The sequence below is a fragment of the Chiloscyllium plagiosum genome, chromosome 3, assembly GCF_004010195.1.
Source record: "Chiloscyllium plagiosum isolate BGI_BamShark_2017 chromosome 3, ASM401019v2, whole genome shotgun sequence".
Classification (NCBI taxonomy): domain Eukaryota; kingdom Metazoa; phylum Chordata; class Chondrichthyes; order Orectolobiformes; family Hemiscylliidae; genus Chiloscyllium; species Chiloscyllium plagiosum.
The window spans coordinates 56914086-56932635 of NC_057712.1; the positions used below are offsets into that span (position 1 = coordinate 56914086).

General features: G+C 41.0%; 1 protein-coding gene across 7 annotated transcripts in view; it reads left to right on the top strand.

Annotated features, from left to right (window-relative positions):
• ccm2 (CCM2 scaffold protein) overlaps positions 1 to 18550 on the top strand; it is a 147773-nt gene that overhangs the window by 125471 nt on the left and 3752 nt on the right. For 6 of the 7 annotated variants that reach the window (XM_043682484.1, XM_043682476.1, XM_043682478.1 and 3 more), the window contains one exon: positions 377 to 835. The exons of the other annotated variant lie outside the window; for it this stretch is intronic. In XM_043682484.1, the coding sequence (XP_043538419.1) occupies positions 377 to 485 (109 nt within the window). In that variant the 3' untranslated portion in view covers positions 486 to 835. Of the gene's footprint in view, positions 1 to 376; positions 836 to 18550 lie in introns of those variants that run through there. 7 annotated transcript variants of the gene reach the window in all.

An 18550-nucleotide genomic window follows, 5' to 3' on the forward strand; every position in this document is an offset into this window, starting at 1 on the left:
TACATACTGCTCTATAAAAACCCTCCTGGGTGCTCCTTACAACTTCTGTTCTATCTCAACCTCAATCACTGAGTGAATCCCAGTCAATGTTGAGAAAATTAAAATCTCCTATTACTCCCACCCTGTTGCTCCTACATCTTTCTATGATCTCTATACATGTTTGTACCCCTAATGATAAGGGAGATTGGAGGATTTCACTGTTGAGACATTTGGGCTAGGATGCATTGTCAAAAGATTAAAGCTAGTGTTTTAGTAGCCAAATTATGAAATGTTCTTCACACAAAGTGAAACTATGTTTGGACCTCTCTTGACAAATAGCAGTTGATGGAAGAACAGTTGTTACTTTTAAAATTGACACTATTTCATTTTTTTTTAGCCAAATTGAAATGCTGGAAGGATCGACACATGGAGTTGGGCTACAATTATCAGCTGTTATCTCACTCAATAGAACAGACTTCAGGATTTACTCCTTTCCAATGTTCTAATGTTCAGTTAAAACAGTAAAGGGCTTCATTTTAGTAATTTTCAATGCTGTTAGAATGAATATCTGACTCAGTAAAGTCCTAAGTCTTTTATGTCAAAAAGGTTGTACTGCTTAATTGTAGAACCTGACTAGTTTTTTTTAAAAAAAAACAAAACTCACTGGTGTCTGCTTTATTGAGAATGTTTGGTCTTTCAACACTAAGCATCTTGTATGCATTATCTGCTGAAAGTACAAGTCCAAGGTCAGCGTTATCAGCCCTCAGGCCATGACATATTATTCCCATGTATCAGTTCACTTTGTTATTATGTGGCTGCTACTGTTGGAAAAAATAAACAAGGGAGGTATGATTAACAAGCATTCTTTTCTTTTTTGCAACCTTACATTAACTTGCTAAAAGTGCATTCATTGTTTATTTTTCTTTATTTTCTCAATTCATATTAGAATAATAGTGTATCACTTCTATTAAGCTTCCTGATAGTTATAAAATGTTAACATCAAAAATGTCTGTTAAATTTAGAATGCCATATGAATCTAAGTTGCAATCTTCAATTTCTCTGGTTAAAAAAACATCTTTGTTAAAATAGCTCAGATAGTAATTTAGCAACATATTACGTCTTAGATTAAAATCATGTAAGCAAGAAAGGAGGGCACACAATAGCACATTTTCAAAATGCTTTGTTAGCTGAATAATATTATGATTCTGTACCTTTTACCTGAGGCTGTTCATTACTTAATTGATTCTCTAATTGTATAGCCAAGAAAATAAATATTTTTATTAAGAGCTTCCATACCATACAGAGACTTCAGACTAATCCACATTCAATTGTCTGCTCTTTAAAAAAAACTCTGCTCACACGTTAGCAATTGTGTCAAATTCCACAACAACAGCTGAGATGATCTATAACCTCCAGATATAACAAAACAACATTCAAAATAAAAAAAACATTTTTAAAAAAAAATATCAATTTTCTCTATCTGATAATACTACTGGATAGATAAATTAAAATTTCTGGATCATAACATGTTTTGTTGAAATCCATTTGTTAGTTTTGAGATTATTAGTCACAGGTAAACAGATTAACAATTGGTATGCTTTAGGGGTCTGAGTGATGTAGGGTATGGCAAGATTTGAGATTGAGTCGGAGACATGCTATGTTGTAAATATCTCTTACTATCATCTATGCTTTTGTCAAGTGGCAGGATGAGATTTCTGTGGAAAGTTGCTAATTAAGGGGACTAATTCCTTGTTAAATGCCTGATTAATTGCCCAAAACACCTCCATTAAGTATCAGTGTACTAGTTAGATGTTGAGCAAAAATTAGGCTATTAGGTAATCCAGCTTACTGCTTGCTCCAAAGGATCTGTATCTGTTAGACACTAGACACCACCTATTAAGGCCACACTCTGTGGGCACTGACCATATGCTCCTCATATCCACAGATATTGGATTCCGATATTTGCCAGATTCTAAGAACGTGTGACCTAACACTGATCCACTTGCAGGACATTTCAATGCTGCAGCTCGGGCTGCACCAGTTACTATCATTGCTCCAGCAAGGACACTGTGCTCAATGGTGTGCACCCAGTCAGAGCCAAACTGCATCTCTGGGCTTTTCACTTGCTATAATAGTGCTTAGGCACTATGACCCAACTGGATGTTCACAGCCTCTCTGCCCTGCCTTGCCCTGCCTTTTGTGCTTTGTTCCTTCGGCCATAGATGACAGATTTATTGCTTCTGTCTGCCTTACCATTTAATGCGGACAACAAGGAAATGGTTGTCAACATGCCTCAGTCAAGGCAAGGGAAATTGCCTTCACTGAGAACGTTTTGGCAGAATAATTCAACAACAGCCATAAATGCCACTTTAGAGCCTGCCAAAGCAGCGAAGCTCTCCACAGAAGGGGTGAGGATTCAAAATGGGGGGCAACCTACCACCTACCTTAACTTTTTGTGTCATACTATGGGCTGTTTTCCTCCTGGAATAGAGAGGAGGAAGTAAGATAGATGAAAGTTGGTGTTATGTTTGGTGCTGATGGGAAGGTGTCCTGAGTGAGTAGGCAGCAGAGAGGATATGCAGAGTTGGGGGCATGTGACAGGAAGTGAGAGAATTTTGCAAGGAATAGTGAGAGTGATAGAGCATAAGCTTTGGGGGACAATAAAGGAGAGAGAGTGAGTGAGTGGTACTTATAATGATTAGTGTAGAAGCTCATTGACCCTTTTCTTACTATGCTGTACATTCCTCTAGACAGCTGAGACTGCCACTAGGGTTACAGCAATGTTGGACCAGACTGATAACGTCTAGTGTTGTGATCTATTCTGATCCTGGGAAAAGAGGACGTCCTAAATCTACACTATGCCATCCAGCAGGTCCTCCAGTCTCTTTCTCCACAGTGGTTGTCAGTTTTCCATGCCCTGGGTAATTGTCAGGAAACGTGTAGGATAGCTCTGACGGATAGTGTTTATCTGAGTGCACAACAGGCTTTTCAAGATGGTGCAGGCTCAAGGTATGCCAGTGAATTTTGTGATATCCTGAGTGGTGAGTGGCTGGAGGAACAGTTCATGGTAGGATTAAATCAGAATCGGATGTGAGTTGTCAATGGGGTATGGTAATTAACGATGCTCATTTGGTCAGTTATGGTGAGAAAACTTGTTAAGCCTTGGAGTGAAAAACCCTCAAATCCTAAAGGTTCAAGAAGAAAAAAAGTTCAGTCCATTACATCCATTCATCTTCAGTGTCAGAGAACACTTAAAAAATAGGTTTTCATCTGATTATGTGCAGTGAAATCTACAGCTAAATTAGTGATTTGGCAACATGCTGGTGTAATGGTAATGTCATTGGGCTAGTAATCTAGCTCCCTAGGTTAATGTGCTGGGGATATGAGTTCAAATCCCACACAGATTCTAAATATGAATTCAATAAAAACCTGTATTTTAAGAGGTGGCACGGTGGCTCAGTGGTTAGCAAAGCTACCTCACAGCACCAGGAACCCAAGTTTGATTCCAGCCTCGGTTGACTGTCTGTGTGGAGTTTGCACATTCTCCCTGTGTCTGTGCAGGTTTCCTCCAGGTGCTCCAGTTTCCTCCTACAATCCAAAGATTTGCAGGTTAGGTGAATTAGCCATGCTAAATTGCCTGTAGTATTCAGGGATGTGTAGATTAGGTGCATTAGTTCGGGGTAATTATAGTATATAGTATAATTATTCGGGGTAATTATAGTATAGTAGGGAAATGGGTCTGGGTGGGTTGCTCTTCAGAGGGACAGTGTGGACTTGTTGGGCTGAAGCATCTGTTTCCACACTGGAGGGATTCTATGATTTGTGCCATCAATTCATTACATCAGATCTTTCTACTGTTGCAATTTCAATAATGACTAAAAGCACTAATCTTTGTGAGTGCAGGGATGTGGAAATCTGAAAACTCATTTATTTACGAAAAGATTTGAACCAAAAAGAAATACGAAAATCAAAGAACATGAAAGCTAACAATCTAAAATTGTACTTTTTTACACAAATGGCAATAAACAGTCACTTTTACTCTAAACCAAGCTGCTTAATCAAGTTTCCTGTCTATGCATGCAGCATACAACAATCCCTGCTCTCCACTTGCCCCCAAAAAACTTACTCCAATACTATCAGAATCTGTAAGATTAACCGTGTGGTCTCAGTACAAATTTAAAGGTTCGTGTAAAAGCTGAGAATTCTTGGGCTTTCCTCCTAGGCTGATAAAGTTGTCTCTTCAAATCTTCATGGACCATCCCATGGTTGTAATCTCTCATTTCAGTCCAGGTGTCCTTTGGGCTGTACCATGGTTAGTACTGCTGCTTCACAGCGCCAGGGACCTATGTTTAATCCCATCCTCTGCCAACTGTCTGCAGAGTTTTCATGTTCTCCCAGACTCCTGCTATAGTCCAGAGATGGAGAAAGTGAGGACTGCAAATTCTGGAGAGTCAGAGTCAAAAAGTGTGGCACTAGAAAAAGCACAGCAGGTCAGGCAGCAGCCAAGGAGCAGGAGAGTCAACATTTTGGGTATAAGCCTTCATCAACAGTCCAAAGATGTACAGGCTAGGTGGATTATCCATGGGAAATGTGGTATGATAGGGTGGGGTGAGGTCTAGATGGGATGTTCTTCAGAGGGTCAGTGTACATTCGATGAACTGAATGACCTTTAGGGATTCTATGATTCAGCAGCACATATGCTAATATTGGAGTGATATGGAGAAAATTACCAGCTTCAGGAATCTTTTGGTTCTACTGCTTTTTAACTCTACAATACTGCATCTAAGAACACTCTCTCTCTCTCTCTCTCTCTCTCTCTCTCTCAGCTTGGCTATCCCAGAGGTTTAGCTTATGCTGGAAGAGTCCTTCACTTTTCAAAAGATTTAAATTCCTAATCAGTGCATATAATTTTAACCAAAATCTCCCCAAGAACGATACTCCTTTCCAGCTAGATTGTTAGCAAGTTAAACTGAACTGCATGGAAATAAAACTACATCCATTAATCCTTCGAAGGAGACATGGGCTTTGTTGTGCTTACCTAATTGAAGCATCTGATTAGTGAGTGTTTCTGTTCTTAAACTAAAGACCTTTTTTTATATTAGAGTTTAGGTCTCTAGTCTTTTTTTTTTCTTTCAAATAGTTGGTGAGGTATAAGGTTAATATTACTTCATTAAAATGTTCATTGTTAGTGGGCTTCTTTGAATTGGTTGAAGTGAACTGAAAAACATGCTTAGCAGAAAAGATGGTTATGACTGACAGCAAAGATATACTCCAGTGAAGAAGAAGGACACTAGAGAGGGATAAATTAATCATAATAATATAAAACAACAACAAAGAAACTCAGCAGGTCTGGCAGCATCTGTGGAGAGCAAGCAGAATTAATGTTTTGAGTCCAGTGCACCCTTCTTCTGAATTCAAGGTGTTGAGGAAAAGGTGGTACTAATGCTGATGACAGGGGGTGGTGGAAAGGAGTGAGTGGATAGGACAAGGTAGAGTCCAAGGAAAGCAAACAAAGGGATGGCTAGAAGTAAACCAAAGAAGGAGAAAAGCTGATAGCTGGGACAATGAGTAGGGGAAAGTTAGAACATCAAACAAGTTAGAAAATAAAGTGGGATCGAGGCACGGGGCTGGATAGCTCTGTGATAGTATGAGGTGGTGTTGATGGACAGAGAGGTCAAGAGTGTGCATAAACTGACCATTGTTAACCAGGGAAGTTAAGGACAGCATCACATTGTAAGAAAAATATACAATGTGATAAAGATTAGTGATCAACCAGAAGGTCAGGTAAGTTTTACAAGCCAACAAAAGATGATTTTAAAAAAAGGGAAAAAATAAGCTGGGGGCAAACAAGCAATATTAAAGTGGAGAGTAAAAGCTTCTTTAAACATCTAGAAAGGAGAAGCCGCATTAGAAAACAAAGTTGGGGAAAATATTAATAGGGATCCAGGAACTGACAGAGAAGTAGAATAAGTACTTTTATGTGGTCTTCACTGTAAAGGAGTTTAAGAACATTCCAGGAATACTAAATAATCAAGAGGCCAAGGAATCTGTGAAGAGTTAAATGCAATGACTTCTCTAAAGAAAAATCTACCAGGAAAGCTAATGAAGTTAAAGCCCTGTATGTCCCCTTGAGTTGATGGAAGCATCTTAGGATTTTAAAGGAAATAGCTACGGGGTAGTGGACGCGCTGATAGTAGTGTTTCAAGAATCCTTAGATTCACAAAACGTCCCAGTGGATTGGAAAATGGTAAATGTGCCACCTTTATTCAAAAAGGTTGCAAGACTCAAAGCAGGCATTTAAAGATCAGATAGCCTAACATCTGCAGTTTAGAAAATAGGGATGAGTCTATTACAAGGAATATTATAGCAAAGCATTTAAACACGCATAATAAAATCAAACAGAGTCAGCATGACTTCATGAACAGAAATCATGGCTGACACATTTATTACAGCTGTTTGGGGAGGTAACAAGCAGGATAGATAAAGATGTAATACTTTTGGATTTTCAAAAGGCATTTATGAGACTATTTAATAAAACAAGAGCGCAAAATGTTGGTGGTAGTATATTAGCATGAAAAGAGGACTGGCTAACTAACAGAAGACAGAGAGTTGGGTGAAAGGGGGCATTTTCAGGATAGCAACCTATAATTAGTGCCACTTGCTGGGGCCACAATTCATTAAGATAGATGTTAATGACTTGGATGATGGACGTGAATGTATTATGTACAATTTTGTAGATAACACAAAAATAGAATCATAGAATCATACAGTTAGGAGAAGCGTTTTAACCCAAAAGGTCCGTACTGTCATGGCTACACTAAAATGACACCAGTCCCACCTTCTCGCACTAGGTCTACAGCATGACATTTCAAGTGCTCATCCAAGTACTTTGTAAAAGGTTGTGAGGTTACTAACCTCAACTACCCTCCCAAGCTGCATTCCAGACTCCCACCACCCTCTGCGTGAAACAGGTTTTCTCAAATCCCATCTGAATCTCCTGCCTTTCGCCTTAAAATTATTCCCCTTGTTTTTGACCGTTCAACTAAGGGAACAGCTGCTTTCTACCCTTTTCCATGTCCCTCATAATCCTCTATCAGGTCTCTGGTTAGAAGGCAATTGATGAGGATGATACAAAGAACCTACAGAGGAATATAGTCAGGTTAACAGGGTGTGCAAAAATTTGGAAGATGGGTAGCAATGTGAAAAAATGTACTGCTATGGACTTTGGCAGAAAGAATAGAAGGGCTGATTATGTAAATGGAGAAAGAATACAGATAACTGCAGCATAGGGATTTGGGAGGGGTGGTCCTTGTGCATGAATCATAATGAACAAGTATCCAAGTTCAGCAGATAATAGGGAAGGCAAATACACAGTTGCCCCTTGTTTCAAATACAATGGTATCCTAAAATGCAGATGTCTTACTAAAACTATACAAAGCACAAGCCAAACCACATGTGGAACACTCTGAACAGTTTTGGTTCCGTTATTTGGGAAAGACAAACTAGCATTCAAAGCAATCTAGAGAATGTTCACTAAGTTGATCCCAGGAATTAAAGACTTTTCTTATGGTGGGAAATTGAGTAAGTTGGGCTGGTTCTCATTGGAGTTTAGAAGAATGAGGTAGACCCTATTGAAACAGATAAGATTTTTAGGATGCTTGACAAAATAATAGCAGAGAAGTTGTTGTTGCCCCTTTTGGGGGAGTCTAGTATCAGAGATCATAATCTAAGATTAAAGGGTCGCAAATCTAAGATAGAGATGAAGGTGAAGTTTTTCCTCATGGAGTGAAGGCAATCTATGGAATTCTTTACTGCAGCAAAAAAAACCCCAGAAAAACACATGAAAGTGGAGTTGAGGATAATCAGATCAGCTATGATCTCATCGAGTGGTGGAACAGATTCAATGGACTGAATGGCCTACTTCTGCTCTTGCATCTTATGCTCCAATGTGAAATATATGTTCTCCTCCAAATCCAATCTACTGAAATCTCAAATTCAAAAAAGTTAATTTTAGCACAAACTAATGATCAATTCTACAATTTTCTTGCCCACAAGAACTGTGTTCCATTTGCAGATGCACATGCATGTTTCTTTTCATAGAATCCCTACAGTATAGAAACAGGCCATTTAGCCCAACAAGTCCACACCGATTCTTTGAAGAGTAACCTATCCATGTTTAACCATCAAAACATGTTGCATAATTTAATAAGAATTTTTCATGTCCTTCTTTACATAAACTGTGCCAACCCAACAGCTAGCCAACAAAGCAAATGAGTTTGTTTTCATAGCCATTAAGACTGGCTACTGCTAGGATGTATCCAAGCATAGGGCTACCTACTACACTGTCCCTTCAAGTGAAGAAACCTCTGTTCACATCTATTCCCTCAGCACAGAAAATTCTGATTGACAGAGTAAATTAAAAATGACTATCTATTCAAACAACTGATCTAAACATCATATTCTTCTTTGCAGAAGTATTTTAGTTTCTGATATTACTTTATTTTGCTTTGGAAGAAAACAAGAATGAGGTGCTGGGCTTGAATTATGTTTATCTGACACCAACATCCTGGCTTTGAGCTTCCACTTTGGACACAACCAGAAATCTCAACAAAAATTACACTTGAAATTGTGCTCAAATTCCAAAGTGAGATTATGGTCTACGTTTCTGCAATAACTGCTTTGCCCAAACTGTAAAGAATCCTCCATGAATCATTTGTAAATGTAATAGTAAGAAATTATTCATTTTTTTCTCCATTTATTAAATATTCCTTGACTGGTGGCAACCTAGTACAATTTTAATAATACAGTTGAAATTGTGTTTAGAGCAAAATATGAGATTTATTGAAGTGTCCATGAGTGGCCTGAATTTAAATAGTAAATGAAAATATTTTAAACAGCTGTACTAAACCACACTCATTAACTACTTGTATTATTATACATTAATCAGATTCTTGGATTTTTTTATTTGAAACGATCACCAGTCGCCTTTGAGTTAATGGTAGTGAGCTGTGTCCTTCAACCATTACAACCAATGTGCTGGCAGGAGTTGTTATTTTACAATGAAAAGACAGAAGAATGGCACGAGATAGCTTTGGCTAATAGAATTAAGGAGAATCCCAAGGGTTTTTACAAATACATTAAGCACAAAAGGGTAACTAGGGAGAGAATAGGGCCCCTCAAAGATCAGCAAGGCGGCCTTTGTGTGGAGCTGCAGAAAACGGGGGAGATACTAAACGTATTTTGCATCAGTATTTACTGTGGGAAAAAGGACATGGAAGATATAGAATGTAGTGAAATAGATGGTGACACCTTGCAAAATGTCCATATTACAGAGGAGGAAATGCTGGATGTGTTGAAATGCCTAAAGGTGGACAAAGGTGGGCGGCACGGTGGCACAGTGGTTAGCACTGCTGCCTCACAGCGCCTGAGACCCGGGTTCAATTCCCGCCTCAGGCGACTGACTGTGTGGAGTTTGCACGTTCTCCCCGTGGCTGCGTGGGTTTCCTCCGGGTGCTCCGGTTTCCTCCCACAGTCCAAAGATGTGCAGGCCAGGTGAACTGGCCATGCTAAATTGCCCGTAGTGTTAGGTAAGGGGTAAATGTAGGGGTATGGGTGGGTTTCGCTTCGGTAGGTCGGTGTGGACATGTTGGGCCGAAGGGCCTGTTTCCACACTGTAATGTAACCTAATCTAATCTAAAAAAAAAACAAAAAAAATCCCCAGGACCTGATCAGGTGTACCATAGAACTCTGTGGGAAGCTAGAGAAGTGATTGTTGGGCCTCTTGCTGAGATATTTGTATCATCAATAGTCACAGGTGAGGTGCCGGAAGACTGTAAGTTGCCTAACATGGTGCCACTGTTTAAGAAGGGTGGTAAGGACAAGCCAGGGAACTATAGACCGGTGAGCCTGATGTCAGTAGTGGGCAAGTTGTTGGAGGGAATCCTGGGGGACAGGATGTATATGTATTTGGAAAGGCAAGGGCTGATTAGGGATAGTCAACATGGCTTTGTGCTTGGGAAATCATGTCTCACAAACTTGATTGAGCTTTTTGAAGAAGTAACAAAGAGGATTGATGAGGGCAGAATGGTAGATGAGATCTATATGGACTGCAATAAGGTGTTCAACAAGGTTTCCCATGGGACACTGGTTAGCAAGGTTAGCTATCATGGAATGCAGGGAGAACTAGCCATTTGGGTACAGAACTGGCTCAAAGGTAGAAGACAGAGGGTGTTGGTGGAGGGTTGTTTTTCAGACTGGAGGCCTCTGACCAGTGGAATGCCACAAGAATTGGTGCTGGGTCCTCTACTTTTGGTCATTTATATCAATGATTTGGATGTGAGCATAAGAGGTATAGTTAATAAGTTTGCAGATGACACCAAAATTGGAGGTGTAGTGGACAGCGAAGAAAGTTACTTCAAATTGCAACAGGATCTTGATCAGATGGGCCAATGGGCTGAGAAGTGACAGATGGAGTTTAATTCAGATAAATGCGAGGTGCTGCATTTTGGGAAAGCAAATCTTAGTAGTCTTATACACTTAATGGTAAGGTCCGAGGGAGTGTTGCTGAACAAAGTGGAATGCAGGTCCTTGAAAGTAGAGTCATAGGTAGATAGGGTAGTGAAGAAGGCATTTAGTATGCTTTCCTTTATTGGTCAGAATATTGAGTACAGGAATTGGGAGGTCATGTTGCGGCTGTACAAACACTGGTTAGGCCACTGTTGGAATATTGCATGCAGTTCTGTTCTCCTTTCTGTCGGAAGGTTGTTGGGAAACTTGAAAGGATTCAGAAAAGATTTACAAGGATGTTGCCAGGGTTGGAGGATTTGAGCTATTGGGAGAGGCTGAACAGGCTGAGGCTGTTTTCCTTGGAGCGTCGGAAGCTGAGGGGTGACCTTATAGAGGTTTACAAAATTATGAGAGGCATGGATAGGATAAATAGCCAAAGTCTTTTCCCTGGGCTGGGGAGTCCAGAACTAAAGGCCATAGGTTTAGGGTGAGAGGGTAAAGATATAAAAGAGACCTAAGGGGCAACTATTTCACGCAGAGGGTAGTACGTGTATGGAATGATCTGCTAGAGGAAATGGTGGAGGCTGATACAATTGCAACATTTAAGAGGCATTTAGATGGGTATATGAATAGGAAGGGTTTGGAGGGATATGGGCCGGGTGCTGGCAGGTGGGACTAGATTGGGTTGGGATATCTGGTTGGCATGGAAGGGCTGGACTGAAGGGTCTGTTTTCATGCTGTACATCTCTATGACTTTATTACTCTATAAGTCATAATACTCATTTAGAAAGCTGGTTCAGACACAACAGGCCAAATGGCCTCCTTCTGCACCACAGCAGTTTTGTGATTCAAAAGTCCAGAGAAGTGAGCTGGCTATTCTCTTTCTATATATTCCAGTGATTAAGTCAAGGCAGTTTAGTGCCTCTGGAGAATTGTGTGCAGCTTTGGTCTCCTTACTTGAGAAAGGATGTACTGGCACAAGAGAAGATGCAGAGGTGGTTCACTAGGTTGGTTATGCATGGTGGCTCAGTGGCTAGCACAGCTGCCTCACAGTACCAGGGACCTGAGTTCAATTCCCATCACAGGTGACTGTCTGTGTGGAGTTTGCACTCTCTCCCTTTGACTGCATGGGGCTGCTCTGGTTTCCTGGAACAGCAATGGTGGATCTTATTACTGTTTAAAAAGGGCAGTAGACAAAAGATGGGGAATTATAGACCAGTTGGTTTAACTTCTGTAGTGGGAAGATGCTTGAGTATATTATCATGGAATAAATAGCACTACATCTGGATAGAAATTGTCTCTTTGGGCAGATGCAGCATGCGTTCATAAAGGGCAGACCATGCTTAACTAATCTTTTGGAACTCTGTGAAGACATTATGAGCACGGTAGACAACAGGGACCCAGTAGATATGGTGTACTTAAATTTCTAGATGGCATTCGACAAGGTGCCACACAAAAGACTGCTGCATAAGATAAGGATGCATGGTGCTACAGGTAAAATATTAGACTGGACAGCGGTTTGGTTGACTAACAGGAAGCAAAGAGTGGGAATAAATGTGTTTTATTCTGGTTGACAATCAGTGACTAGTGGTGTGCCTCAGGGATCAGTGTTGAGACTGCAGTTAGTCACAATTTACACAGATGATTTGGAGTTGAAGACCGTGTTTAGTGTGTCAAAGTTTGCAGATGACGCTAAGGTGACTGGCAGAGCAAAGTGTGCAGAGGACTCTGAACCTTTGCAGAAGAACATAGTTTAAGTGGGTGGGCAAAGGTCTGGCAGATGGGATACCATGTTAATAAATGTGAAGTCATTTTGGTAGGAGTAACAGTAATAGGCACAATTACTTGAATGTTCAAAAGTTGTGGCATAGTGCTCTGCAGAGGGACCTGGGTGTCCTTGTGCATGAAACACAGAATACTGGTCTGCAGGTACAACAGGTAATTTGGAAGATAAATGGAATTTTGTCCTTCATTGCTAAAGGGATTGAGTTTAAAAGCTGGAAGGTTATATTGCAGGAGTACAGGGTGCTTGTGAGGCCAGACCTGGAGTATTGTGTACAGCTTTGGTCTCCTTACTTGAGAAAGGATGTACTGGCAAAAGAGAAGATGCAGAGGGGGTTCACTAGGTTGGTTATGCATGGTGGCTCAGTGGCTAGCACTGCTGCCTCACAGTACCAGGGACCTGAGTTCAATTCCCATCACAGGTGACTGTCTGTGTGGAGTTTGCACACTCTCCCTTTGACTGCATGTGGCTGCTCTGGTTTCCTCCTACAATCCAAAGATGTGAAGGTTAGCTGAATTGGCCATGCTAATTTGCCCATAGTGTTAGATGCATTAGTCAGAAGGAAATGGGTTTGGGTGGGTTACTCTTCAGAGGGTCAGTGTGGACTTGTTGGGCTGAATGGCCTGTTTCCACACTGTAGATAATCTAATCTAAAATAGAAAGTGTAGCTGTCTATTTTTATATTTATTGTTAGCTTACCCTCACTTTCTAATTTGCCCTTTTTAATTTAAGATCTTTTGCAGTAGCTAATGTTAGGAAGCCTATAAATTGCTCCAACCAGTGACCAGAGTTCATTCTAAGCCATTTGTTAGAAAAAGTACTGCTGCATCAACATATGACTAGCTTTCTAGAATTCAATACAGCTTGCATATCCTTCTAGTATATAAACCATACAAAGCTAAATATGCACATACTAGTAAGGCTGTCTCCATTCAAATTGGGATGTGAAAAGAAAGCTCCTATTAGCTCAATTGTAGCACTGTTTCCTGGGGTGTTCATTCAAAATGAATGGGTTACTATGTCAACTTCACCCATGTGATTAACAGTAAGACAAGAAACTGCTTATTAGTATTCAGCACTACCCAGCGCCTCCTTTAATGTTTCTGTAGTAAAAATATGTGCTGAATTCCTTAGAAATACAAATGAACTATCGTGGATTTCACAGATAAAGCCCTGGAATTGCAAAGAATACCTTCTCCAGAATATATTCATCAATTAGACATGCATAAGCAATTAATTTTGTACGAAATCACAGCAGTATTGGAGACTATTAAACTTATTAGAAAATGTCCCCTGCACAAATCTTCGAATCCCATTTGGAACCAGACATTTTATACAATTGAATCTCATTCTCACTTCCATAATTTCAAACTACTTCAGATCATAACATCTGGCTTCTCATCTTTAATATCAACTGACTTCTTAAACCATTTTATCATGCTACATCTGCTTATAACCTGTGTTATTTGAGTCTGAGCTGACTTTGATATCTCTCCCATTCACTATCAATACAATTGTTACTCCCATTTTCTACCATTCCCTGTCTGTGCCATATCATAAGACCAAACCATAAGAAATAGGAACAGGAGTAGTCCGTTCATCCCCTTGAGCCTGGTCCACCATTAATTCTGACACTCCACTCAACTACTTTCCTGCTCTTTCCCCATAATCCTTGATTCCTCTACTGATCAAGAATTTATCTATTTCAACCTTAAATATTGTGTTCAGTTCTGGTTGCCTCATTACAGGAAAGATGTGGAAGCTTTAGAAAAGGTGCAGAGAAGACTTACCAGGATGCTGCCTGGACTAGAAGGCATGTCTTATGAAGAAAGGTTGAGGGAGCTAGGGCTTTTCTCATTGGAGCGAAGAATGATGAGAGATAATTTGATAGAGCTGTACAAGATGTTGAGAGGCACAGATAGAGTGGATAGCCAGAGACTTTTTCTCAGGCGGAAATGTCTATCATGAGGGGGTGTAATTTTAAGGTAATTGAAGGAAGGTTTAGGGGAGATATCAGAGGCAGGTTCTTTACACAGAGATTGGAAGGATACGTGGAATGCATTGCCAGTGGTGGTAGTAGAGTCAGATACATTAGGGACACTTAAGTGACTCTTGGATAGGCACGTGGAAGTTAGTACAGTGAAGGATATGTAGGTTAGCCTGATCTTAGCGTAGGATAAAAGGCCAGCACAACATCGAGGGCCTAAAGGCCTGTACAGTGCTATACTGTTCTATGTTCTATGTTCTTTATAGACAAGCCCACCCAACTTTTCCCATAGTTTTCTATAGCAAAGAGCTCAAAAGACTCATAGTCCACCTGTCAATATCTCTCTGCATACTGTTTGTAATCCTCTCGCAACTTGCCTTTCCACCTTTTTTTGTGTCACCTGCAAGGTGGCTACAGTACATTTGCTTCCTTCCTCTAAATCATTAACATATATTGTAAATAGTTGCACTCCCAGCATTGATCCCTGTGGAACACCACTGGTTACAGGTTACCAACCTGAAAAAGAATCTCTTATCCCTACTCACTGTTTCCTACCCATTAGCCAGTTCTCTAACAATGTCTATATCCTAGCTTCAACACAATGAGCTCTTGTCATCTAACTTAAATTTTTGTAAAGTATCTTGTTGAATGGCTCCTGGAAGTCCAAACATAACACATCTACTCTATCCACTCTGGTTAAGACTTTCATGAAAACCTCTAATAAATTAGTCAGGCACGATTTCTCTTTCATGAAGACATGGTGACACTAACACTGACCTTACATCCTTTAACCTCTAAACTTAACAACTCTAACATAGAGAGTCCCATGCATGTCCAATTTTAAATTCAGCTTGTTCAAGTCTATAGCATGAACATTCTGCCTCACATTAGATCTTCCTAGTCCCCTTCAATTCTGACGCAGACTTGCATCCTGGCCTCAAAACCCTTTCCCATTACACATAGAATCAGAATCCCTCCAGTGCAGAAAAGGCAATTTGGCCAAAGGAATTGGCACTAGCCCTCCAAAGAGCATCCAACCAAACCCATACCCCTGCTCTATCCCCATAATCCCACATTTACCATGGCTAACCCACCTAGCCTACACATCCCTGGACACTATGGGGCATTTTAGCATGGCCAACCCACTTAACCTGCACATCTTTGGACTATAGGAGGAAAGCAAAGCCCTTCAGAAACCCACGTAGACATGGGGAGAACCATATCAACTCCACAGAGACAGTCACCCAAGGCTGGAATTGAACTCAGGTCCTTAGCACTGTAAAGCAGCAATGCTAACTACTGTGGCACAGTATACCTCTCTATGACTTTAATTCATCTCCCCACTATATCCCCACGCAAGCATTCCATTCCTATAACTCTGGTCATGAATACCATTTTTTGTCTCCCTTTGCTTCATTATTAATGGCAATATTTTAGGCTGCCTGAGTCATTGGACCTCACTGTCTAAATTTCCTTCTTTCTGTACCTCCCTTTCCAACTCAAGATCCAATTGCTTAACTAATCTTGCAGTTGCTCTTCCTATGCTGTTTTCCCCTGGTTTAGCATCAGTTTTACTTATGCCTATTTGTAAAACTTTGTGAGCTGTTCTTTAGTATTGAAGACTCTATCCAAATGCAAGTTATTGTTCTTGTCATTCCAATTGCTAAAGACGAAGAGATAGGCATGCAGGTTACATTGCAACAGGGCATGCGCTAGGCAAGATCAATGCAAACAAGATCAGCATTAGTTGATGCTAGAGAATCCATTCATCAGTCTAATAATGGCCAGGAAGAAGCTATCCCTGAACCTTTTAGGTGTGTGTGTTCAAGCTTCTACATCTTCTGCCTGATGAAAGAGGTTGTATTGAGGCGCAATGGATTTTTGATGATGTAGACAGTCTTTCTGCAGCAGCATGCTACATAAATGGAGTCCATGGATGGAAGGTTGGCTTCCTGATGGTCTGGCTGTGCACACCACCTTCTGTAGTTTCTTATTGTCCTATGCAGAGCAGTTACCATACCAGGCTGATATGCACCCAGACAGTATGCTTTCAATGGTGCATCTGTCGAAGTTGGTAAGGGTCCTTAAGGATATTCCAAATTTCTTGAGCCGCCTGAGGAAGAAGAGGCATTGTTGTATCTTCTTGACTGTCACATCTACATTGCAAGAGAAAATGAGGTCTGCAGATGCTGGAGATCAGAGATGGAAATGTGTTGCTGGAGAAGCGCAGCAGGTCAGGCAGCATCTAGGGAACAGGAGAATCGACGTTTCGGGCATTAGCCCTTCTTCATTGCAAGTCCAGGACAGGTTGTTGGTTATTGTCACTCCAAAGAACTTGATGCTGTCCAACCTCTCAACCTCAGTTCCGTTGATGAAGATGAGAGCATGTTCTCCTCTTTTCTGTCTGAAGTCAATGATCAATTCTTTAGTTTTGCCAATGTTGAGAGAGAAGTTGTTCTCATTGCACCACGTCACCAAGCCCTCTACCTCCTTTCTGTAATTTGACTTGTTGTTAGATATCTGTCCTACTACTGTGGTGTCGTCAGTGAACTTGCAGATGGTGTTCACTCGGAATTTGGCAACACAGTCGTGAGTGTACAGGGAGTACTGTAGGGGGCAGAGGACGCATCCTTGGGGGACTGCAGTGTTGAATGTTATTATGGAGGAGGTGTGGTTGGCTATGCACATATTAACTTATCTTCAGTGAATCAGAAAGATATGGATTTAGTTGTAGAAGGCAGAGCTGAGTCCAAGGTCACAGACTTTTGATATCAGTCTGGAGGGGATGATGGTGTTGAAGGCAGAGCTGTAGTCAATGAGTAGGTGTCTGACATAGAGTCATAGAGTCATAGAGATGTACAGCATGGAAGCAGACCCTTCGGTCCAATCTGTCCATGCCGATCAGATTCCCAACCAAATCAAGTCCCACTTGCCAGCATCCGGCCCATATCCCTTCAAACCCTTCCTATTCATAAACCCATCCAAATGCTTCTTAAATGTTGCAATTGTACCAGCCTCCACCACTTCCTCTGGCAGCTCATTCCATACACATACCACCCTCTGTGTGAAAGATTTGCACCTTTGGTCTCTTTTATATCTTTCCCCTCTCACCCTAAACCTATGCCCCCTAGTTCTGGACTCCCTCACCCCAGGGAAAAGACTTTGCCTATTTATCCTATCCATGCCCCTCATAATTTTGTAAACTTCTATAAGGTCATCTCTCAGCCTCCGACGCTCCAGGGAAAACAGCCCCAGCCTGTTCAGCCTCTCCCTATAGCTATAATCCTCCAACCCTGGAAACATCCTTGTAAATCTTTTCTGAACCCTTTCAAGTTTCACAACATCTTTCTGATTGGAAGGAAACCAGAACTGCATGCAGTATTCCAACAATGGCCTAACCAATGTCCTGTACAGCCGCAACATGACCTCCCAACTCCTATACTCAATACTCTGACCAATAAAGGAAAGCATACCAAACGCGTTCTTCACTATCCTAACTACCTGCGACTCCACTTTCAAGGAGTTATGAACCTGCACTCCAAGGTCTCTTTGTTCAGCAACACTCCCTAGGACCTTACCATTAAGTGCGTAAGTCCTGCTAAGATTTGCTTTCCCAAAATGCAGCACCTCGCATTTATCTGAATTAAACTCCATGTGCCACTTCTCAGCCCATTGGCCCATCTGGTCAAGATCCTGTTGTAATCTGAGGTAACTTTCTTCGCTGTACACTACACCTCTAATTTTGGTGTCATCTGCAAACTTACTAACTGTACCTCTTATGCTCACATCCAAATCATTTATGTAAATGACAAAAAGTAGAGGACACAGCACCGATCCTTGTGGCACTCCAATGGTCACATAAATGTCCATGTTGTCCAGATGTTCCAGGGATGAGTGCAGGTTTAGGCATACTGCATCCGCTGTGGACCAGTTACATTGGTAGGCAAATTGTAGGCTGGGAAACTGGAGTTGAACTGGGCCATGATGAGGTCAGAGCCACTGGGTGGTAGTCAGTAAGGCACATTACATGTGCTTTCTTAAGTACAGAGATGATAATAATGAGGGATTCATTGATGGTAGTGCCATTGAATGTCAAGGGGTGGTGATTAAACCGTTGCTTATTGGAGATTTAGTTAACTGGCATATGTGTTGTGCAGATGTTAATTGCCACTTGTCAGCCCAAGCCCCAGATATTATACATTAGATTAGATTAGATTAGATGACTTTACAGCGTGGAAACAGGCCCTTCGGCCCAACAAGTCCACACCGCCCCGCCGAAGCACAAACCACCCATA